The sequence below is a fragment of the Festucalex cinctus genome, chromosome 1 (assembly GCF_051991245.1).
Source record: "Festucalex cinctus isolate MCC-2025b chromosome 1, RoL_Fcin_1.0, whole genome shotgun sequence".
Taxonomy (NCBI): Eukaryota; Metazoa; Chordata; class Actinopteri; order Syngnathiformes; family Syngnathidae; genus Festucalex; species Festucalex cinctus.
Genome location: NC_135411.1, coordinates 35,839,332 through 35,864,052, shown reverse-complemented (window position 1 = coordinate 35,864,052; position 24,721 = coordinate 35,839,332). Strand labels below are relative to the sequence as shown.

At 41.9% G+C, this 24,721-nt stretch overlaps 1 protein-coding gene across 1 annotated transcript; it reads right to left on the bottom strand.

The window, feature by feature from the left end:
* Positions 1-1,118: 1,118 nt before the first annotated feature.
* On the bottom strand, positions 1,119-23,875 carry LOC144026192 (heparan sulfate glucosamine 3-O-sulfotransferase 6-like). The gene is made up of 2 exons (XM_077532788.1): positions 23,168-23,875; positions 1,119-3,394 (listed from the first exon to the last, which is right to left on the bottom strand). Exons 1-2 carry the CDS (start codon positions 23,608-23,610, stop codon positions 2,776-2,778), a joined length of 1,062 nt encoding a protein of 353 aa, XP_077388914.1. The 5' UTR covers positions 23,611-23,875; the 3' UTR covers positions 1,119-2,775.
* Positions 23,876-24,721: the final 846 nt, after the last annotated feature.

Sequence of the window (24,721 nt, the reverse complement as noted above, 5' to 3'; positions counted from 1 at the left end):
CTGGCGCTTGCATGAGATTCATGCAGCGACCACATGGGAAGTGATGCAAGTGCACTCAAAAAGCCATGTTGTTGTTTTTGTGTTTGCACCTAAAAACGTATCTTAGGACAACACACCCACGTTAGAGCGCCACTCTCATTCCTCCAGCTGCTCTCACAAGTCACCACAATTGCATTTCTCACATCATTACCAGGCTTTAGTGACAACCACAAATCACGCTCAAAGTCATGTGGCTTTAATGAGACGCGATTGATACTAACATATTTCACAGATGGCATTGCATTTTCATCTAATGTCTGCCGCAGGCCCGTATACAGTGAAAGGCATTATCAGCCGGGTTGGCAATAGTCAGCCTTGGCACGGACGACGCGAGGCCCGACCGACCGCTTATGAATTTTGGTGAGGGCTCACTAAAAGACTGATGCCAGACTCATAAAACAGAGGGCGAATGTGACAGAAATGCCGGCTGCAATTAGAGAGGGCGTGGAGAGACCGAGGACGACGGCCAAAGTGTTTGGGCGTGTTTGCGTGCAAAGTTGGGGAGAATACGCACACATTGAGCATGCATCACATCAGACCAACATTCACACTCACGTTCACGCCTACTGTCACTTAGCGGCAAAAAAAATTCACAAAGTCCTTCAGACAATTGACAATTGATTGAAAGTTTTGATTATGACTGACTCAAAAAGCAAAAGGGTGAGTTTTCTCAAATTCACAATTTTTAATTGATGCTGTCTTGGGCCCCACAAAAGGCTTAATACACTCCTTTTCTGTTTACAACTTTTTTGGTTGCCCCACCATATATTTTGTTCTTTTTCTTATACAGGATAGTAGTGTGCCATGCATGAAATTCTGTTGCTAACTTGGAGCCCCATCTTCGTAATTAAAGGCCTAAGATCGTACATGTGGCTTGACTGTATGGAAGTGTCACCAAGACACAAAGTGCACAAGTCACTCAGGCCAAGAGATTGCAATGCAGGACGAGTGGTTTTAATTCAAATACTGCTTGAAACGTTCTCGTGCAACTTTTCTGTGAGGCCGAGCCAACTTGACTGAAATGAACCAGGGACGCTGGCAGTCTTGTAAGATAGAACTTTACTTTACAACACAGAGAATTGAATAATGAGTTTAGAATGAAACACAGTTGGCACCCTGTAACATAAAACATATTTCCTTCTGAAACAGTAAATATCATGAAAATGAGAACAATCCACTTATATGAATACTGCATACAAAAAATGAGATAGTGGTTCATCATTAGAGTAAGGCATTTTTTTCACGTCTTGGTGTGTAATAAATACATAAAAATCTTTCATTTGTCTGCAATTCAACACAAACTATAAATATCAGCTTATTTATTTAGTCAAAAAAAACTAAAGCAAGTCAAAAATATATTTAAAGGCAATGTTTTCCCTTTGGTTCAACTCTTCTTCTGTATGATGCCAACAAACAAGCAAATGTTCGATAACGTAAGCTAGCGACGTAGCGTTGGCAGTTTTTACACGACAGCAAAGCAGTCGCATGTCACGATGGTTGATGGCTGGCCATAAACTGTCTCACTTTTTTTTATTTTTTTTATCTGCTCTAAGGTCCATGTAGGTGTTTGCTCTTGTTTTGGGTTGACTGTTGGACGGATATTGGCTCCGCTGATTGGTGGCACAAGAAAGTGCTTCCCTTTAAAAGCTGATTTGTGATGACAAGAGTGATGAAAGGGAACCCATGTCGCTCTCTCCTTCCAACCAGCCACATGACTTAATTTTTTTCTAAACCAAGTGCTTGCAATATCAAGTCGGGGTGATTGTCTGTTACTAAGGAAGCTGAAGTCAATTGTATTTTCATTTTGTTTTATGTTAGACTATATTTGATTTCACCTTCCAAGTGATACATGTTTTGCTTGTTGTTTTGGCCTTTCCGGTAATTATAAATCAATGGTAAAAACAAAAAACAAAAACAAAACTAATATTATAAATAAATTACTTCTGTCCCACTATAAGTTAAAGGGGGAGTTTGCAGTTTTCAAAAAACCTTTCCCCATATTTGTAAAAACTGTAACAAACCTGACAGTAGCGCATAAAAAATAATTAAATTAAATTAAATTCATTTAAAATGACCTGTGAAAAAGTAAGCCTTCTGTCGTGCCATCTTGTACCTCTAATTTAGGGGCCTTGCTGAAACCGTTAGAAGATCCACCTCTGGTATAAAACAGAAAAAGAAAGAAAATCCCATCACTTGGTTGCCAACAACTGGGCATATGACTAATAAACAGAAGAAGCGCAAAGGGACAACAAACAAAAAACAGTTTTAGCAACATTTCTGATCCGCATTAAGTTTACCACTTTTTTTTTTTTTTAGTTTTTATTGATTGCAAATTTCAAGCAGTAAAACTTCAAACTGATGACATTTAGGGTTATCGTAGCATGATCTTAGAAATAAGTCTTGCAGCTGCTACCAACATAACAGATGTGGCTAACATCAATGCTAATGCTAGCTTAGCATTGCTAGCACTGCTACTGTGTTGAAGCTAGACCACGATGCACTTTCATAATGGTATGCCATTATGAGTGGCCATATTGTAAAACTTGACACTCCCTATTAGACTATCATGTGGCTGCTTGGGACTTGAGGGAAATGGGGAACCTTTTTCATCTCATGTCCTGGACACCGTTAGATGGGGCAGTTCTGAACGTTTCACTCAGAGGATGCTGCATCCTCACAGCCGGTTCCTGAGACAAAGTCAGAGTCAGGCTTTTTTTGACGGGCTATCTTCCCCTGTTAGTCCCATCCAAAGTCTTGCCCACTCATGTGATAGAAGCGTCGGTTGTAAGGTCTGTAGAAGTCTCTGAGTTTCTGCAGGACGCCGGTGGGAATCTGAGGATGCGGTCTTCCCTTTGACTTCCCCAAACAGCGAGGCCTGCTGCTCCCCTCGGGTTTCTTCAAGCAGGGAAAACCTTTGGTCTGATTGAAGTAGAAGTGTTTCTCGGAAACAACCCTCTTCAGGCCCAGGAAGTCCTGAACCCGGCCCATCTCCCCAGCGGGATCGGACACTAACCGCTCGCCGCAAACAAAAAGAAATTGTGACAGGGGGAAGTGCTGAAGCCAGTTCTCCAGATGTTTGGCGTACAGGCCGATGCGAACGGCGCTCCATGACGTGTCAATCAGCCCTGTCGAGGCGTTCCTCAGGGCCAGACTCTGGAATGAGGGAAGGCCCGGGTTCTTGGAAAGAGTCTGCGTGTAGTCAGACACAGCTCGGGTCACTGGATCCCGGACCACCACGATAAGCTTGGTTTGGCAGTTCAAAGTGCAGATGCGGCTCGGAGCCTCCTTTGTGACAAAGTAGCTGGGGGTCTTCTCCATGGTGATCTGACCATCCAGAGTCCGAGGCATCAAGTTCCTAAAACAAAACAATCAGTGTTACAGATGTTTTTATTAATTCATATTTTTTTAGAGTACTTATGAGTACTTTGAGAGTGTTATGGAAGATGGTCTATGTCCAGGGGTGGGTCATCTTGACAATGTTATTGTACAATCCCAACATTGTTAGGGACATTGTACCCGAAAAGTTTTCCCAATGTTATCAAGACTCTCTCACTTCTACATCCTTCATCAATTTTCACTTTTCAAGTGATCCAAAACTTGAAAATGTTAGGGTACAGCCACTTTTATAAAGGGGGAATATCATGGGCAATTCAGGGGATTCCACACCCACACTTTTCCCACTGTTATCAAGATTGATAAATAAAGATCTCCCCTTTTTGAGTGGTTGACAATTCAAAGATGTTGTGGAGTCTCTCTCATCGAACAACCACTCCCAAATTCAGATTGTTTTGTCTACATCGTGTATTGAACCTACTCTAATTAAAAAAATAATAAATAAATAAAAAATAGTCCTGAGAGACAGAGAAAGTGTCTCCCCAACAAAGCCACTTGAACCCATGCTTAATAGTCCCATCTAAGAAATGTGGTGCAACACCAACCACATGCACCAACCACAGGCTTCATACCAAAAGAAAAAGTACGGTACTCTACTTTCTCGAAGTGTGTGATGTGCCTTTTTTAAATCACAATGACTCTTCCAATGGAAATGTTATGAATAGTACATAGACACAACAAATCATCCATGCATCAATTTTCTATACCACTCATCCCATTTGGGGTTGCGGGAGGGGGGGGGTGCTGTAGGGTTGGGCGGATGGAGCCTATCCTGGCTGACTGAGCAAGAAGACTAGACTCTCGATTGGTCGCTAGTCAATCACGATTTGAATTTGAGTCTTACTGATTTGAATGTGAGTCCGCTTATTGAAAAATGTAAATTCTGTTGGAGATTCTTCTTTTTCTCTTCTACCAGTTTTCTTCTGTTAACTTTCTTTGTTGACAGTACTCCTTATTAAGGAATACGTGCTGCAAAATGCACACAAAAAAATCCCCCCAAAAATGCTGCAGTCTCATGAGATTTGCTATAGTCTTTACATTCCAAAGTACATAGCCTACTTCACTGATCAAAACTGAAAAGATGAATGTTCCTGAAAATTTTGGTCAGTTTCGATTGTTGTAACTTTTGAGCCAAATAACATTCGAAAGTGGTCACCAGAAACTGGAACTGATCTAGCCTCATGAAAGTCAGTGTACCATTAAGATCCCAAAAAGACAACTTAGGATTCATGATATAACTTCATAACTGAAATAGCGATTTAGAAGAGTGGTTGTCAACTGTTGTCACCCTGGCCTGGGACCCACATTTTCTTGTCATAATTCACAACCCACGTTTATATAAGTTGAGAACAAACAAACAAACAAACAAACAAACAAAAAAATCCTTCTGAACATATGTATATCATATTTTAATCATATAGCCGTAAAGTCATAATATACACAGTAAATACAGAATTTGTATGAAAAAACATGAATATAAAACAATTAAATGAAAAGCATCAAGTCATATGCCCGTACCGTCATAAACCAAGGACCACCTATAATTTTTTACTCCATAAAGTATCTGCCAAGCACCCATAGTGAATCCGTGACCCACTTTTGGATCCCGACCCACCAGTTGAGAATCACACATGCATGAACAATAAATAGCAGTAAAATAAATAAATAAATAAAAAAGTTCATTAGGCCCAATCATAACAGCTGATACTGTGGGTCAATGGGAAAATGCCCACTTTGTTGCTAGGCAGATTTCATACCACTCATTCATAACTTCTCCATAGGCCAATAGAAAAATTTACCACTTGTTGCTGGGCGGAGTTTATAGGGCTAAATCAAAACTGCGCCAACGGGCTCCATTTATATAAGGAACAACTGAAAATAGTGCCCCCAAGTCCGCTAGGAGGCGACATAAACAAGCATCGAAATAAAGTGGCCATTCTAGTCGCAGTCACACTTGAAATTTTTTTTTTATCACAGTCTCAAACCAAAATGACAGACATTATGTTGATTGCCGTCTACGCCCATGGAAACGTATATGTTTAGCAAATGTCTCAGACGCTGCCTATAGCGCTGCTATGAAAATGTTTAAGGTGGAAAATGGGAGATTGGTAGTCATGGTGATGATAATAACAGGAACCAACAACAAGCAGTACTGTATTGTCATGTTGTGCAGTCAAAACATGCCACTCGTCAGTCAAGAACCACAGCTTGAAAATTCTCATTCTTGGTGGTTAAGTCTAAGTTTATTAATTTATTCTTGTGATTGGACTTTTTTTTAAACCCCCTCCTGTTTTTTAAAGTTTGTCTTTGGTGTCTACTCTAGCTTGCGGCTAACTTTGCCTGGGCGGGTGGAACACACACGCTTCATTAGAGCAACACCACTTCAAAAAAGGGGAACATCAAGCGATAACCTAAACACGTCGCTGCACATGGAAGCACCCCAAAATTTGCTCTGATTAAAGCGGCATGGACTCCTGATCTCATGGTTCTCACTACCAAGGCACACCAGGACCCTCCGCTCCCCCCGTAGCCCCTGATGACTCAAAACCGCAAAGACTCATGAAGCACTTAACAGCAATTTCCTACAGATTCCCAGCCTCTCCTCTGTTCTCCCTGCAGGAGCAAAAAAGGAGGGACTTTTCATCAACCCCCAAACTCCCACTAGCCCAAAAGTGAACAGAAAGCCCCACCGGCATGGCCAACTGCTGAGCTCAGCTCGGCCTTTTTAACACATGGGGTGCAATGATGAAAGACGCATGCGTTGGCTGCTTCTGGGAGGTTATCAACAATAACGTACTAGTCAGTGAGTTCATGTTTAAAATCATCAAAGTTGCTTCTTCACAGACATTGTGTGTCACATCCCGGACGCCGAGGCACTCGCACAGACGCGTTTGATTTTAGCCGGGCCTGCGGAATTGTTGGCTGCCGGTTTATGACGTATAATGTGGTTTTCCCCCCGATAATCGCGGATTCATTGATGTGTCTGCGCTTGACAGACAGACCGTGTGAGGCTGAGACGCCGTGGATCTCAGACGCAAATTGTTTTTGAATGAATGCGCTGCGCTTCGTTTTCTCAACACGTCCTCTGGAGTGCTGCTGGAAAATTTGAGCTTTCATGTGGCTTGCGTTAAAATAAATGAATAAAGAAGAAGCTGCTGTAGAAAAAGAGCATGCCATAATTGTTTTATAATCGGCATTTGGCTTGAAGTGTCCATAGCAAGATGCGGTTCACAAGTAGTGATGATGGATGGAGGTTCAAGGGAAGTGTATTTACAATTTCAATGTTTTTCTGGTTAATTACATAATCCCTGGAAGAATAATTCTTATTCACAGAGGTATCATTTGCATGCAACTATATCGCTCTGTAGGACCCAGACCAAATACTGTATGTAAACAATTATTTGAAATGACATGGGATTAAGGACAGAGCCTTGAGGGACTCTGTAACAGATGGGAGCATGGAAGATAATTCCTGTACTCATCTGCAGAAAGAATAAGGTATCAATTAGAGGTAAGGTGTTGATCAAGGGTGCCTGGAGCTTAATTTGTACAAACACATTTCAGAATAACTCATATTAAATTAGTTTTTAATATAATTACAACGCATATAGAAATTGTCCACAGCGCTGCTCAAATGCCATTTTTTTTGTAATGGAAAAAAAACTTGAAACCAAGATAAATCATCTAATAACTTTGTCTACAATTAATGTGACCTATAAAATGTACAACTCAAACCATTTATTTATTTATTTATTTATTTATCTTATTTTTGTTCTTACAGGGAAATAAAAAAAAATAAATAGAGAATGGTGAGATAATGATTTTGCACAAGTATGCAAACGTCAGTTTTTTTGTAATATAAAAAAACCCCATGAAACCAAGATATAAGATGATTTATCTTATATCTTTATCTACCATTAATGTGACCTATAACATGTCCAACTCAATTTATCCATCCATCCATCCATCCATCCATTTTGTGACCGCTTACTCCTCACAAGGGTGAGCGTATCTCAGCTGGCTTCGGGCAGTAGGTGGGGTACACCCTGAACTGGTGCCAGCCAATCACACGTATTTATTTATTTATTTATTTATTTATTTATTTATTTATTTTACCCAAAATGACATTTGAAAAGGGTTGTGTAGAATATTTATATTTACTTGAGCATCTAGATTAAAAAAAAAAAAAAAAAAGTCAAAATGAAGTTTAAAATAAACCAGAAGGAATATTAGAGTTGAAACCCCATAGAAAGGAGACAAATATAGGCAGACTGGACTGAACCAAAATGAAGGGATGTTCTGTAGCTCCCCGGAACATTGAAACAGATGCACACAATCATCACTGTAGCACATGTACGGGGGTAATTGGAACCATAATTGCAGTCACCATCCAAGGAAAAAACTGTTAGGGGTAAGGAGGAGACTTTATTTTGTAATAATAATATTGAATAAGAACCAAAAAATGCAGACACCACTGAGACGAAAAACACTAATTACAGTTACCACGCATAAGGATTTATTTGTTTTAAGTGGATGATTCAATGAGTGATTAATGGAGTTGTGGCGTCCATTAGGGAGGAGGCCACACTGTTTCAGGAAGGACCGTAATTCACACATGTAAACATTATGATACATGTTAGTTTGAGCATCATGATGAATTCATTACGGTTTTTTCTGGTGTGTGACACTTTGGCCTACGTCAAAGCACCAAAATCGTCTGAGCCTCGGCTTGCATCTCGCAAAACTCGCAAATTGGTTCGCTCGTGTGTCTCAAGGCACCACAGTAGAAGTAAAACTAGTAGATTAAACACGCTCATTATTTCAAGTGGCATATACTCATGGAGACAGGATGAATGATTAAAGAAGGAAAAAAAAATCATTCTTTTGCGTAGCCCCAAGTAGTCACACATTGATCTAAAGTTGACTTTAAGTAAGCTGAATCCCAAACTACTCCAGTGGTCTCTGTGATAAAAGACCATTAATTGATTATTATCCAAGTACAGGAGCTGCAAATGTCCCATTGCCGCCTGTCTGTCCCCACTTTATCTTTGTCTAATCAATATGTCTGTCTCGATATGACAGATTGTTCCCAGTGTGTGTGTGCAGGCGTGTGCGCATGTGTGTGTGTAAAGATGCAGATGAGGACCATTCCTCCTTTCGGTGAGATTTGTCCTTCACTGAAGTGTCACTTGGGTAATTGACCATAAGTTGTTCATCCGTTGTCCTCATGACTAATGAATGCTGTCGGCCTCGTCTCAATGTGTCTCGTTATTATTGCACAATCAATAAAAGACATTTTGTCCACATAAATTTGCTCCTGTGTGTGGTGTCGGAAGGAAAACGTGATTAATTGTGTGATTCATTTCTTGGGCATGTTGTCTTACAAATAAATCGATGTCTTGGTACCACCTTTTCACTGAGGGTGCTGTTTATATCAGGGGTGTGCAAAATAGTGAGCCCAACGTGAATTTACATGATCAAAATGTTGAAATACTTGTTGTGGTAATGTAGTTGTTAATTTTACAAGGATTTTTTTATTTTTTTTTGTTTCAACATTTTTATCTTTTATTTTTTTATTTATTTTATCAGTATCTGGTACTGCAACTAACGTACATCATTGGGAAAAAAAAAAGTCTTTCTTGTTGAGGCGATGCTTCAATAGGTTGTCCACTTAAAATGCATCAATAAGAGGTCCACTTAAAATAAAATAAAAATAAATAACATGGTCATAACTTGGTCTCACACAGCTATATTGCCTCTAACTCAGACATAAGGCCGCAATGGGGTTTAATCCGGTCCGCGAGATGATTTTGTAATGTAAAAAAAATAAAAAATAAAAAAATAAAAAAAGAGGGAGAGAGAGAGAGTAATGTCACACCAATTAATCAGCTGGCCACAATCAAAGCATATAAATTTGTAATTTCACAAGCAATCCTCAGATGAGCATGGAATTGCTCTGAATGTGGTTATTTTAAACACAATTTAAAGTTACAGTTTGTTTAAAAAATAAAAACATAAATCAAACACCAATGTGCTGAATAAGACACACATTCAACTACACTTATAACGAGGATTTGTCATGGTTCGGTTCTCAGCCCTGTTGTGCTCTTGTTTTCAGTGCCTGCAACGAGGGGGGCGTTCCCCAGCTCCGCACCTGCAGCGCGTTTGCAATCAAGACTTTAAAAGGACTCCGAGCAGCACTGCACGCTGTCGGATTTTTATTTGCTCACCATTGTGGCCAAGTGTTCTCCGCGTTCTCCAGTTTGGTAAAGTTTTTGAATCTGCTGTCGTCCTTACTGTAGGGATAGACCGATAATCGGCCGGGCCGATTATCGGCGCCGATATTTGGCATTTTGACAAATATCGGCATCGGCCATTTTTTGAATCTGAAGGCCGATAAAGCTCACTGAGCAGGGAATACTTGCGAACGTAGCGAATTTGGGGTTTTCATCAGGATTTGTAAGATGTTCGCAGTCAGTTTTTATTTGTCGAATACACGTTTGGAACATATTCACACAATTTTTCACCGCGAAAATCTTTTTGAAACGTTTTTACGAACCCTAACAAAAACCCCAAATGAGCTACATTTACATGAATTTGTTACTCAGTGAGAAATTATATATAGTTTGAAAGAATTCCCCCCCATTTTACTGCAAATGAATATCGGCTTGAAATATCGGTTATCGGCCGACTTGACTACAAATAATCTGTATCGGTATCGGCCTTGAAAAAACCATATCGGTCTATCACTTAGTTAAGTTGTATTCACGTGTGTATTTCCGCGTTGATTGATTCCGTGTACATTCCGAGTAGTCCTTGCCGGTTGCAAGTGTTTTGAGTTTTTTCTAGTCCTTGCCTTTTGCAAGTGTTTTTTCGTTACGTTAGTTCTCCTTGCCGTTTGCAAGTGTTTTGGTTATGTTATTCCTCCTTGCTGTTGCAAGTGTCTTTTGTTCCGTTCGCGTTCCTTGCCGTTTGCAAGTGTTGTGTGTTTTCTATTCCGTCCTTGCCTTTTGCAAGTGTTTTGTGTTTCCTCCGTGTTCTTTGCATGTGCGCAAGAGCACTTTTGTAAATCTCGTTGACTTGCCTGCGAGCAAGCTTTGTTCCATCGGTTTATCCAAACGAATAAATCGAGATTGTTTTCCTCCTCTGAGCCTGCGTTTTTGGGATCTGTTCTTCAGCGACTCTGTCGAGTCATTACAGGATTAATGCCATAACTTCATTAGCGGCACCCGGCACACAATGCATTCAGGTTTATGCAAAATAGGGAGCGATAACACGCCTGGCACTCATATGGGCAAAGTGTTGCCGCGTCCATTTGTATTCGTGTTGTTTTTTTGGGGACAATATTTTTACAGTTACACCCCGCAATTCAGGGTTGGCGAAAATCTGCGTGTAAATGTTTTAAAGGTTTTATACAATGATTTTACCGATTTGGCCCACTTGCGAGTATATTTTCCTCCATGTGACCCCTGAGCTAATATGAGTTTGACACCCCTGCTCAAACGGCACCGCATTGCTGATAGGAACCAAGAACAAGACTAAAAGGACGAACAATTAGAATCAGATCATGAGTTTGACAGTTGAGTAAATAAACATGCAGCCAACAACACTATTTGTGGAAAAGCAGTAATTAAGTTAGTAAAAATAAAAAAAACTCATATATCATTAAAAGCCACACTTACAGTAAAGTGTTGAATCACTATTTGGCAAGTTCAAGCAACTTCCACCCTTGAGTCTTTTGTTCTGTTCCCATTACACAGCGTCGTAGGGACTTGCTGTATTTTGTGCCATAACATACATGTAACTTCAACTGTCCGTGGCCCCTTTACTGTATGTTTCTGATTTTAATCAATTATTACAGTTGTTCTAGTTTCTTTTTTGCACTTCTGTTGTGCTACCATAACATACAGTTCCACATTTCCCCAGTGAGGGATCAATAAAGTCTTATCATGCAAAAAGGACATGAGGAAGCCCTAGTGTAAAGGTCATTTATGACTAACAAATCACTCAAGTAAAGCTAAATGAGGGCTCACTATTTGGCAAACAGGAGGTGTCGCTCCCTGTTTATGACATCCTCACACGGTGTAATAATTAATGTATAACTATTTGATGAAGCCCCTCATTGTAAAGTGGTACCAACATGTACTAATGTACATACAGTGAAAATGTGCAGAGCCAGTAAATCAGCGACGGAAAGCACTGCCGACTTGCCACATTAGTCTGGAACTCCCTGCTGTGGAGAGGATGTAGTGCTTTTCCACCCTCCAGTGATACGACGCTGATTAAACTACTGATACTCCGAGACAGTCTGGATCTCCAGATTAAGTGCAGACCCCGCAAACGTGGATGTGGCTAAGAGACTTCCTGCCCAAAAAACATTACGGCCTCCCCCAAGTCCGCCAGAACAAAAGGCATTCTGTGCAGGAAGTTGAGCTGAAAAATATTCTCAAAATGCAATTATCATTTCATTTTCTTAAAAGAAAAACACATTGACGATTTTATGTCAGACAAATGGACAGTTTGGATTTATAGAAAGCCTTCTGCTTGACACGACGTGGAGAGGTAGGACTCAGACGCAGGATAAAGGTAGGCCACCCAGGCAGCAGGTTTATTCCCGGCCAACAGGGGTCTCCTCTCAAACTGAGAGGAGAACAGGGAGGGAAAAAAGTGGAGAACAAAAAACGCTCCACTAGGGAGGAAAAAACAGGCAAAGGGTACTGGGGACAACGAAAAGCGCTCCGCTAGGGAGGAAAAAGGGCACAAGGCAAAAGGGGTAACTAAAGGCGCTCCAAAAGGGAGGAAAAGGCACAAAAACAAGGCAAAAACGCTAGGCAACATGAACAAGGACATAAGGACTGTGGGACGCTTCCATGCACTGACGGTGACACTTCGGCAACGGAGGGGAAAGTGCAGGTGGCTTTTATTGTCTTGGTTGATTGGTGGCAGGTGGAGATGATCATGGGCGGGGACCGGTAATTAGTGAACTGCAGGAAGGGCAAGTGACCTGGGGTGAGAAGGGAATCAGAACTTCAAAATAAAACAGGAAACATGACTATGAAAATAAAAGCATGGCCTGTCACGCAGGTGGCGGCGTGACAGTACCCCCCCCTCAATGGCCGGCTCCTGACGGCCATCCGACCCAAAGAGTCCAAAAACAAGGGCGGGCGGAAGGGGGCACGGAGGTGGGAACACGGCCCACCCCTCCGTCCCAGACAAAAGGGCAGTCCAGGAGGGCGACCATGAAGCCAGACAAGGGGCCGTTCAGGATGTTCCCGATAGAAGAGTCCGCGGGCGGACTTGACGTGACTTGGCGAGGCGTAGCAGACGTGGCGTGGCAAGCTTGGCAGACTTGACGAGGCGTGGCAGGCTTGGCAAACGTGGCAGAATTGGCGTGACAGGCTTGGCAGACTTGGCGAAACGTGGCAGAATTGGCGTGACAGGCTTGGCAGACTTGGCGAAACGTGGCAGAATTGGCGTGACAGGCTTGGCAGACTTGGCGAAACGTGGCAGAATTGGCGTGACAGGCTTGGCAGACTTGGCGAAACGTGGCAGAATTGGCGTGACAGGCTTGGCAGACTTGGCGAAACGTGGCAGAATTGGCGTGACAGGCTTGGCAGACTTGGCGAAACGTGGCAGAATTGGCGTGACAGGCTTGGCAGACTTGGCGAAACGTGGCAGAATTGGCGTGACAGGCTTGGCAGACTTGGCAAAACGTGGCAGAATTGGCGTGACAGGCTTGGCAGACTTGGCAAAACGTGGCAGAATTGGCGTGACAGGCTTGGCAGACTTGGCGAAACGTGGCAGAATTGGCGTGACAGGCTTTGGCGTGGACGGCTTTGGCGTGGACGGCTTTGGCGTGGACGGCTTTGGCGTGGACGGCTTTGGCGTGGACGGCTTTGGCGTGGACGGCTTTGGCGTGGACGGCTTCGGCGTGGACGGCTTCGGCGTGGACGGCTTCGGCGTGGACGGCTTCGGCGTGGACGGCTTCGGCGTGGACGGCTTTGGCTTGGTCGGCGTGATGCAGAGACTTGGCGTGACCTGATGCAGAGACTTGGCGTGACATGATGCAGAGACTTGGTGTGGCTCAGGGTCTTGGAGATGCGCCCGGCGAGACTCGGGGGCTTGAGGCGGTGACTGGCGAGGTTCAGGAGCGAGAGACTCAAAGGTGACCAGGTTGACTGCGGCTGAGGATGCACTGGTCGCTGATTGGTCCAAAACGTGATCCCTACAATCTTTTCCCCAATCCAGTATATTCCCGGAGTTCCAGTCAATTCGGGGGTTGTGTTGACGTAGCCAAGGGTGTCCCAGAACCAAAGTGGGTGACGAAGCTTGGATTACATGGAAACGGAGACTTTCGATGTGTTGTCCAATTCGTACTTCCAGGGGTTCGGTGATGTGGGTGATGCTGAAGAGTTCCTTGCCATTCAGGGCTCTGGCCTGGATGGTCCGGGGAAGGGGTTCGGTGGTGGCTCGTACTTGCTTAACGAGGCCCTAGTCCATGAGGCTCTCGTCGGAACCGGAGTCGATGAGTGCTGGCATGTCAATGGTCATAGCATGGTGGCGTATCTGGGCTTGCGTGATTCTTTGTGTCTTAGCAGGTCGGGGTGACGAGAAACTCACCGGTGAACCTCTTTTCACGGTGCAAGTTCCTACCAGATGACCAAGTTCACCACAGTAGAAGCAGCGGCCTTCTTGGCGGCGACGCTGTCGCTCCTCGGTGGTTAACTGGGCCCGACCAAGCTGCATGGGTTCCTCCTCGACGTTAGGCACTTCCCTTGGCCCTGGTCGGGGAGGCATGATGAGCTGTGGCATTTCTGTTTCCATTGGCGGTGAAAAGGGGGTTGGTTCCACCCTTCTATGGTGCCCGCTGGACTTGGTCAACTCTCGTCGGCGATGATCAGCACGAATCGCTAGGGAGATCAGAGCATCCAAGTTGGTTGGAAGGTCCACGGGAATCAGGAGTTCTTGTATGGCGGGTGAGAGTCCTTTCAGAAAGTGGTCCTGTAATGCTGTGGAATTCCAGCCACTGTTTGTGGCCAAGGTGCGAAAGCGGATTGCGTAATCGCTGACGGGTTCTTTGCCTTGTTGGAGCCGGCTCAATGCTCGTGCCTTCTCTCGGTCATTGTTGTCGGGATCAAAGACCTGGCGCAAGGCGGCTTGAAAATCCTGTACATTTTGGCAGACCGGGGAGCCCCTGGCCCATTCCGCGGTTGCCCAGGTCTTGGCTCGTCCAGTCAGGTGGGACACCATGAAGGCTACCCGGGACCGAGCTGTGGAAAATGCCTGTGGTGAGTGTTCAAAATGGATGTCACACTCCGTGAGAAAGGTCTGACATTGTCCAGGTTCACCGGAGTATCGTTCTGGGGAGGCCAGTCTCAATCCTACCCCGGTGAATGACGTGGTCGGGACAGAGAGTTCGGGGAGGGGTAGCTGTCCGGTGGAGGCTGGAGCTCGACGCCGCGATTGGCTCACCAGTCCTTGGACCTGGCTTGACAGCTCCTTCAGCTCCGAAACCACGGCTTGCTGAACCTTTTCCTGGTTGGCAAGCCGGAGCTCAAGGCTCTGCAGCGCAGCCTCGACCTTTCCTGCTGGGTCCATGCTGGCCGAAGTGTACTGACACGACGTGGAGAGGTAGGACTCAGACGCAGGATAAAGGTAGGCCACCCAGGCAGCAGGTTTATTCCCGGCCAACAGGGGTCTCCTCTCAAACTGAGAGGAGAACAGGGAGGGAAAAAAGTGGAGAACAAAAAACGCTCCACTAGGGAGGAAAAAACAGGCAAAGGGTACTGGGGACAACGAAAAGCGCTCCGCTAGGGAGGAAAAAGGGCACAAGGCAAAAGGGGTAACTAAAGGCGCTCCAAAAGGGAGGAAAAGGCACAAAAACAAGGCAAAAACGCTAGGCAACATGAACAAGGACATAAGGACTGTGGGACGCTTCCATGCACTGACGGTGTGTGACACTTCGGCCCTGAGGGGAAAGTGCAGGTGGCTTTTATTGTCTTGGTTGATTGGTGGCAGGTGGAGATGATCATGGGCGGGGACCGGTAATTAGTGAACTGCAGGAAGGGCAAGTGACCTGGGGTGAGAAGGGAATCAGAACTTCAAAATAAAACAGGAAACATGACTATGAAAATAAAAGCATGGCCTGTCACGCAGGTGGCGGCGTGACACTGCTTTTGCCAGACATCGATTCCTCACGATAGGGTGGAAAATAGGAAGGGCAACGAGCAATGGTGAAAGTGAATTCATGGCTGCAGCGCATGTAATCTATTCAAATCTTGAGTACGCTGTTCATTGAGTGACGCAAATGGGCTTCAACTGACAATAATGCTCAAAACAATTTTGCCTCAAGAGCTACTCATGACATCCAGGTGCAATTTACGTTGACACCCTCCTCCATAGTCAGACTGCATGGGGAAGTGGTGGGTGAGTGCCACGTGAGAACTAGAGGCCACCTACAGATTCTAAACATACTGCCAACACATTTTTTTTTTTAACTCCCTGTGGAATAACAATGCAGTAATAGAGGTAAAGGAGCTTGTCTCAGCAGGAGGTAAATGAACATACTTCCGTAAGGATGTAATAATATTTTATATGCCTGCTTATTAAGGGCTTTAGCAGGATATGGCAAAGGCTGTGGATGTGAGTTAAGTCATTGTTAATTATTGTTCATGGTTGTTTATATGAAACAGTTTAATAACATTATTTTCAATATTTTCTAATATTAAAAGTTGTATGCTATTTTTAAATCCTTTTACCTGAATGAATTGTCAACACTCTTCATCTGCTCCCCTTCTGTCATATTAATTGAAGGCAGACATACTGTAAATGTAACGGTAAGTAGTATCATCGCAAAATGTCATGAAATGGAGCAAATATAGTGCATCTCCCACAGACAAATAGCATTCCACAACAATTTTTCCTCTGACATCTGTCATTTAAATAGGGCTGGGAATCTTTGACTTTCTCGCGATTCGATTCAATTACGATTTTTGCGTCTACGATTCGATTCAGAATCATTTTTCGATTCTCGATTCAAACAATTTTCGATTCAAAATTATTTGATTGACAAATGATTTCTGCTTCATTTTACAGATCTGCACAACATTGTCATGATCTACTCCAGTCTGCTTTGCAAGACAAAATGACAAATACAGACATTAAAGTGTCTTTTTTTTCTTTTCTTTTTTTTTTAAACATTTATTTAATTTTGTATTGTATGTGCCTTTTTTTCCACAAAAACAACATGTGGGCTACAACTTCCTTTTCCCCTTCTTCTTCATTTCTAATTTAAATAAAATCGATTTTTGGATATTAATATCGATTCGATTCGATTAATAAATGAGAATCTCGATTCTTTTATGTATCGATTTTTTGGCACACCCCTACATTTAAATATACTGTATATATTTGTTAGTAAGTAAATTATCTTTCACACAAGTTATGGGCCCTTTCCCAAAAATACGACTGAGACGCAGAATGGGTTTTTGGGGACCACTTTCAATTTACATTGTGTTAAAAGTACTGTAGAGTTTACATTGCTCTTCAAAGGAGATGAGCTGAGCCTGAAACGTTATTTTTTGGATCAATAAAGTATCTATTATGAATTAAAAAAAAAAAAAGAACTTGGCCATTCCCACTTGAGATGAAAGATTCAGCAGTATAAATGTGATCAGTGCCAAAATGCAACACGTCTTCTTTGTCCCATGCTTCACTGCTCGACATTCCAGTAATTCATTGCTTCCATCCTGTTTCTTTGCCTGACTAGCTAACGATTCCAAACAAGGGTCACACAGCTCAACTTTTCACAAGAACAAGAACTGCAACTCTCGGTTTAATATCCTCCATATGGTGAATCATTTTTAAATCGGCTTTTTAAACATCACATAAAGCTCCGACTCAAGCCAAAACGTTGCCGTTGTTAAAAAACACGACATGTCTGTTACACCAATCAGTTGTGTTCAGTAGTGGTCGCGCGGCTGGCATTCGGTGAGGTGTCCAACATATCACACTGGCTTCAGAACAGATCCACATTTGTGCTGCCAAAAAAAAAAAAAAGCTTTAATTTTGCCATTTTAATTGTCAGAACTAAACACTGATGTGAAAATACCTGGCTAAGAATTCAAATGGCAGGTGATGGATGCAAAAATATTATTTTGAATGACAAACGAATTCTTGTGAATGCCTAGATATAAAGTGTCTTGTGCTCAAGAATAAATCACAACATATTGTAGTAATAAGCGAAGTCCAATTCATTTTCAATGACCGTTTGGTAGTTTCGCCTACCCACAATGCACCACGCCGCTACCCATAATGCACCTTGAATTCGAGATGCGCACTTTGCTTATTATAATCAAACTACTGTACAATTATTTTTGTGTGTGTTAAAATGAGTGGGCAAACATTTGATTTTTAAAATGGACAGATGGGCCAGGGCATTCGGAAATAAGTTTTAATGTGTATATAAAATATGTATAATAGTTTATCCATCCATTATCTGCCTCACTTATTCTCACAAGGGATGTGGGCGTGCTAATTAATTAGTTAATTGCTTTAATAATTTATGAATAGATTAAAAAAAATTGTTAAATGTATAGATATATGTCAAATTGTTTATTTTACTAAACTTTTTATTTTAATGTATTGTATTTATTTTTAATCGATTTTAATTCAGAGCAAAAATCAATCAACAAATACAGTATAAGAATTTGAATTAACTAAATTTAAGGCAAACAAAACATTTAAATGATACAAGAAATATTACAGGACTCTTGATTGAATAATGTAATCGTGCCTTGACTTATTCAATTTTTTCCATCCATGACCAAGCTCAAAACTCAAAACACTTGTATCTTAATTTCCCCATTGAAATCAATGTAAATATCATTAATACACTGTCGCCCCCCACGAAAAAAAGGAAACCTCTAAATTTTTTTGTAGCGTGTATTTAATACGCAAAATAGCAATCCACTACTGTCTTAAAAAATAAAATTACAACATATTTAAATATGTAAACAATTAAACTGATTTTACATCATGATTTCATGTTTTAAGTCAATGGATCACCATCTGATTTGCACTCCTTGGCCAACAGGGGCCCCGATAAAACATACAGACATGCTAGATGTATCTACAATAATGAGGCAAATAATAAAAAATAAAATAAAATAAAAAAAAATACATAAAAAAAAAAAATAATAATAATAATAATAATAATAATAATAATAAAGAAAACTCTACATTGAAGTAACATGCATTATTCCTGAGAGTAGAATCAATCCCTATGCAGATTTGAATAAATTGCTCTGGAGACATTTGTCATTTTCGTCAGGGCTGACATTGCCGCTTGCCCTTACAGGACTTCCGCTGTGTTTTTAATAGCACTGCCATCAAAATGTGACCTCTGGTGTCTAGACTGGAGGTCGCACAATTGACGAGCTTTCAAAAACATCAATGAGGAAGTGAAATATTATTTATAATTGTGCATCTTTTGCTTAAACGAGGACTCACGCTTATAATGTTTATTTTTCTACGGAGTGCGTTTAGTCCACACCTCATACTGCTGCATTTTTAGAAGACTGTACACCAAAAGTTGTTATTCATGTTTACATTATGATCATCATCATAAAATCTCATTTACCCATAAAAAAAAATGAATGAGTGAGTTTTTACCAAATGATGGCATGAAATCAAGAGGCAATCAGAGCCTTTGTGCCATGGAAAGTTCAGGTTCATTTCACAAAGTCACATGAAAGCCAATATAAAAGAAAGGCAACTGAACAATATTTTCCGTTGTGTCTGTCAAATGTTTCCAGTACGTTGACAGCCTGTTGACAACATGCCTCTCTCATCCATCTACTTTAATTCAATCACATCCACTTATGTACAAAGATAAACCAAGACAGACGTCCGAATGAAAAAAAACATGGATGAAAGGATTGTTCGGCCTTGGCGGAGGTCTGTGGTCTACACTGAGGGTCATTTGAGTATAAATCAATGTTTATTATTTATTGTGGTTGCAGTCTGCAATGCGAGCTGTCTCTAATATTTTGACCCACTCATGGAGCCAAATACGGTAAATGAAAGCTTAGACGCGTTTCTCATGTTCTTGAATGAAATCTACAAATGTGCAGCAAGAAGATGGATAGGTCCAGTGCATGAGAAGGGAGGGGAGTGCAACTGTAACGATTATGATTAATTTTCTACAAATGTTGTATTACAAGTGTCATTAGGCTGTGCAGGCGTACCTAATACTGTGGCTGGCCAGTGTGCCATTTTCTCAACACATGATGATCAGATGACGCGGAGAGCTTCAACAAGACGAAAGGTCAAAAGTTTCAGTGATGTTTTTTCAGGGCCTGTCAAATACACCGCGCTGGAATAAATCAGGTGTGTGCGCGCGTGTGCTTCCAGATGTGACACTGAAACGGCTAACTTGTTCCGCCTGAATGAGTTCAATCCCTGTCTCACTACACACACACACGCACGCACAAAAGAGCTACGGTTCATGACTTCCGGCAACTTCTCCTCGGATCGCTGCAGATGACAGCAAACAGTCGTGTCCCACCCCAACCCGATTTTTGAGATTCAGTGACAAGCGAGTCTTCTTTCAGTGACCTCACTGGGTATCACGTTGCCGGCGTCTCTTTTTGTGGCGTTAATCTCCCAACTCTCCACCACCTTCAAACTCAAATCACAACACTTGGCAAGCCTGAAAAGTGCACGTTACGTTGTCTAATAAGCAACTGGTGATGTGTGCCCTGTGTTGTTAAGACATCAGGACTAATTGTGTGAGTTCACAAGGCCCAAGCAAAAAAGAGATTTACAGCAGCAGTGTGCTAATTACAACACAGGATGGAAACAGCAGGTCACCCGCAAGTGTTTATATATTAACTCTTTGACTGCCAAAAACGTTTAATAACGATCAGTAAAATCACGACGTATGCCGCCATAAACGTTGAATGACGTCAACTACGTTTTTTATTTTATTTTATTTTTTTCTCAGTGCAGCGTCTAAGTGCAGCGCTGCCCGGTCAAGGGGTTGTGGAATCAAAAACACTAACTATGGCCAGCAGATGGAAGCATTGTATCTCTTTTTGTGAATGATCAAAGCCTTTGTCATATCAAAGTTGTTTTTTTTGATAACCTGTGGTAGTAAAAGAGTTAACAAGTGCATTTGTGGCCTCACAGTTCTGAGGTTCCAGGTTTGAATCTAAAGACTTTAAATTGCCCAGACGTGCGCCTATACAGCGATTGGCTGTCGACAAGTCCACCCACCTCAGGTGCCCAAGCGAAAATTGATTGACGTCCTTCTAACATAATTGTGTGACAATCAGAAAGAAATGGGGGATAAACAGGTTGTGAATGTGTTTAAAAAAAAAAAAAGTGTGGTAAGCAAAATGATGTGATGTTTAAGATGAGCAGCATGCTAAAATTATCAACAGTGTTTCCATGTGAAACTGCTGATGGGTTGGAATAAAGAAAAGAAAAGAAATTGCACCTCATTTCTTCGACACCTCGTCTTATCTTAAAGCGCTTAGTATGCACTTTTCTCCACGCTATCAAAGGTCATTATTGTGTTTCTCGCAGGTCCCTAACAGTATTTCTCACACTTAGGAGCTGGATTGAGACCTTCTCCAGAAGCTGGTACATCTGGAGCTAATCACCACCTCCACCGCTGCTGAATCTCTACGGAGGGTTTTGCAGAAGTAAGAGCAGCCTCTACTGCAACAACTTGTCATTACATTAAACAGCTACCCTTCCATTTTCTACAGCACTACCCTCATTACAAGTGAGCTGGAAATCATCCCATTTTTATGCCCAGGGCGTGTCTTGTGCAAAGTGCAGTCTAACTGTACAGATGAGTGGAGTTTTCTTTTTTTTTTCTTTTTTTGACCAGAGCAGATAGAATACAGTGTTTTGCTCTGTTGTGTGCCGTTGTTGGATGGAACGCAGCCAATTACCGGCCAATCGAAGCGGCTCCCCTCATTTCCATTCAAATTAAGGAGGCCGAAGTGCACAGTCCTTGGCATTGCGGAAGCAGAAATTGACTCACTGCACGAGATTGTCACATTGTCATTGTGCGTTTAGACAGGTAAAATGCAAGAGCTCCACTTAGTTGCAGATGATGTTGTTGGCCGCAAATATGACGTGGGAAATTAATTGGAGACTGCCTTGCACCCGCCATCCTGCAAATAATTGTGCCACGCAATCCAGTGGAAGGGGGTGGGGTGTTAGGGGTGTGGTGCTATTAAAATAATTGTAACAATAATTTGTTCAATTAATTGATTTCTATGAGGATTCAGAGGGAGTGTCCTTGTCATTTTTATCAATGAAATTGATGACATCCACCGCACATGTCTGCGGAGCTCAGAATCTGTCTGCCTGTGCTTCAAATCAGATTTTGGAATGATTCACTAACTGCTCAACGTAGGTAAGCTCTTCTATATGAAAGTCATCCTAGCATACCTTTGAGCGCCATGGCCAAACTGGTAAAGAAACATGAAAGGCCTTCCACAAAAAGTGTTTCCACAAAGTTGTCCAGAACTGATGCTCATCAGTCAAAGTCTGGTGTTAATTGCATTTGTGTCTTCAGTGTGTCCGACAGGATGTCCTGATGTGTACAAATGGTGTTTGGATGACAACTATAGATGACGGTGTCAAAAATGATGAAGTGCTCCCTGGGGGGAATTACCATCTTTGGGAGGAGAATATTGGCGGATGATGATGATGATGATGCGCGACTTAATATTGACAGGAAATGTCCGTGTCATCATATCCTGAGATGGCACACAACGGTTTGCTGTGAGGATGAAAACTTCATGTCCTTAGTTTTTTATCCATTTGTACATTTCTTAATCGTAACAAAGAAGATTTTAGATGATATTATAATTGAATCCATATTGTTTGCAATTTTCTGCATATTAAGACCCAAATATATGGGATTCAGTCATTCATTCTGCTGTTATTTAATGTCAGATTCAGCAGATCTGAACCACTAATGAATGAACTGTTTTAGACAGTACACTTGGGCCACCTAAATAGGTATGCACACAATCTAACCATGACTTTTCCATAGCACTTGTCCTCATTAGTTTCATGGGTGGGCTGGACGGGAGATGTGAGATAACCCTGGATTGGTCGCTCCGATTACAGGGCACAACCAATAGACCACCGTGCCACACAATCTAATGAGAAACAATGCATGTATCCCATAAAAAAATAATAATAAAAAAAGTGCTTTTACAGAGATAATAATGCTCAGTTTTGACTGGAAGTCAATTTATTAAGATGCTTTTTATGCTGATTATGGTAGCAGAAAGGTGAGTGTCAAAAATAAATCTGTGCTTGAACTAATGCACTCCATCATGCTAGTCAAGTGACAAGTCATCTTTATTTATATAGTGCTTTCAAAAAGCCTTATTAGAGTACAAATTTAAGAAACTTGTGCACGTTCCTGAGCTTTAAAAATCCTGGCGAAATAAAAGGCAGCAAATTTGAAGGCATCGATATCAGTTCTGCCGTCAATTATTTCTTATAGTTTGTCCTGAGAACATTTAAAAGTTTGTGTATGCACAGATGTTCACATGTAAACCCACTAATCAATATGCATATCAATCAAAACGGGGCATTAGAGACATTAGATTAATTGTGACCAGGTGTACCTAATGTTTTGACCGCGGTGATAGTTGTAAAAAAAAAAAAAAAGTGCAACGTGGGTGTCACAGTATCATACCTGTACCACTCGAGTCCCTTGTCGTAGAACCTGTCAAAGAAGTGAGGTTCGGCTCCCACGGCTCTGACGTCCGGGTGGATCCGGAGGAACTCCAGCAAGGCGCGGGTCCCTCCCTTCTTCACGCCGATGATGATAGCCTGCGGGAACCGCTTGCTGCCGAAAGTGTTGGACACGGGCATGTTGTTTTTGCCGCCGCTGTCCTGCAGGAGGCTGCGGGGCTGCACAGCCTGCGCGTCAACCGGGGAAACGCTTCTGTTGTTCCCCGCCGGAGGTCCGAGCCGCTCCGGCAGGCTGCGACGGTCATCGTCCACGTAAAAAGTCCTCGGAGCCGAGTGGCAGATTCCCGTGAGGCAGTAGAAGAAGTAGGTGAAGATCAGGAGCATGGTGAGGAAGGACAGCGCCTTGGCCGAGTTGAACCTGACTCTGCATGCACTACATCCCATGAGTGGACCTCCTGCGCGGTGCCGAAGGGCCACGGCTTTGACAGCATGCTTCTTTCTAGCCTCCGAACATCAGTCGGTTGTGCACTTTGAGCGCTAACCTGTTGCGTCAAGAGGAGGCGAGGAGCAGCTTGCACAAATACGCAAAACAAACAATACATTTGCCAAACACGAGCCTCATTTTTTGACCCCCCTTTGGTCAATTTAGAGCAGTTCTTATTAAAGATGCACTTGCAAGCTGCTGTGTTTGCACTTCGCTCCACTCATCCCTCATTCAAGGCTTCCTCTCTCTCTTGCTCTCTCGCTCTCTTAACCTCCTCCTTTTTTAAGTCTCCACCCAACACCATGATAAACACCCCCTAAGGTGGCAGCAACAGATGCACTCATACAAAAAAAAACTCCTTTACTTGAAAATGTACAGCCTCTAAATAAGTCTCATCAGTAAGATGAATTTGTATGTTGTTTGTATGTAGTTTTTGACTGTTATGTAATTTTATTTTATGAGGACTACAGATGGAAATTAGCATTTTGCTAAATCTGGTGCAGCCATCTTTTTAATGTTACTGCACACTGTCCTTCTAATAAACCTAACCCAAACCAATTGTCAATTATATTAGCCTATTTATTTTTCACAATAGAAATAAATAACTTTCATGAACAAAAAATAGTTCATTTAATTATCTTGCATAGGCAAGGCAAGGCAAGGCAAGTTTATTTGTATAGCACATTTCATACACAAGGCAACTCAATGTGCTTTACACAAGGAAAGACAACACATAAGCATAAAAAAACAGTAGTTAACATTCAGAGGAAAAAAATAAATAAATAAATAAAAAATAAAAATAACAAATAACAAATAAAAATAGGTTACAAAATTTACTAAAAAAAAAAAAAAAAAAAAACATACAATAACAATCTTAAAACATTATTCAACAAACTTTAAAACATTTAACATAAGGAAGTTTAAAATAATATTAATATATTAATATATATAATTAACTCATTCACTGCCTTTGACAAGTATACTTGTCAATTGTATTTTTTAGAGCGGTGCTAAATGGGGGCGAATCTGAGCATGCTCCACTGTAAATATCAAACTTGGAAACAACTTTAC

Excerpts from the sequence above, each read along its gene's own strand:
- LOC144026192 (XM_077532788.1), bottom strand. The coding sequence starts at position 23,610 with ATGGGATGTAGTGCATGCAGAGTCAGGTTCAACTCGGCCAAGGCGCTG. Across the intron at positions 3,395-23,167 it reads AAGGGACTCGAGTGGTACAG|GAACTTGATGCCTCGGACTC; the intron begins GTATGATACTGT and ends GTTTTGTTTTAG.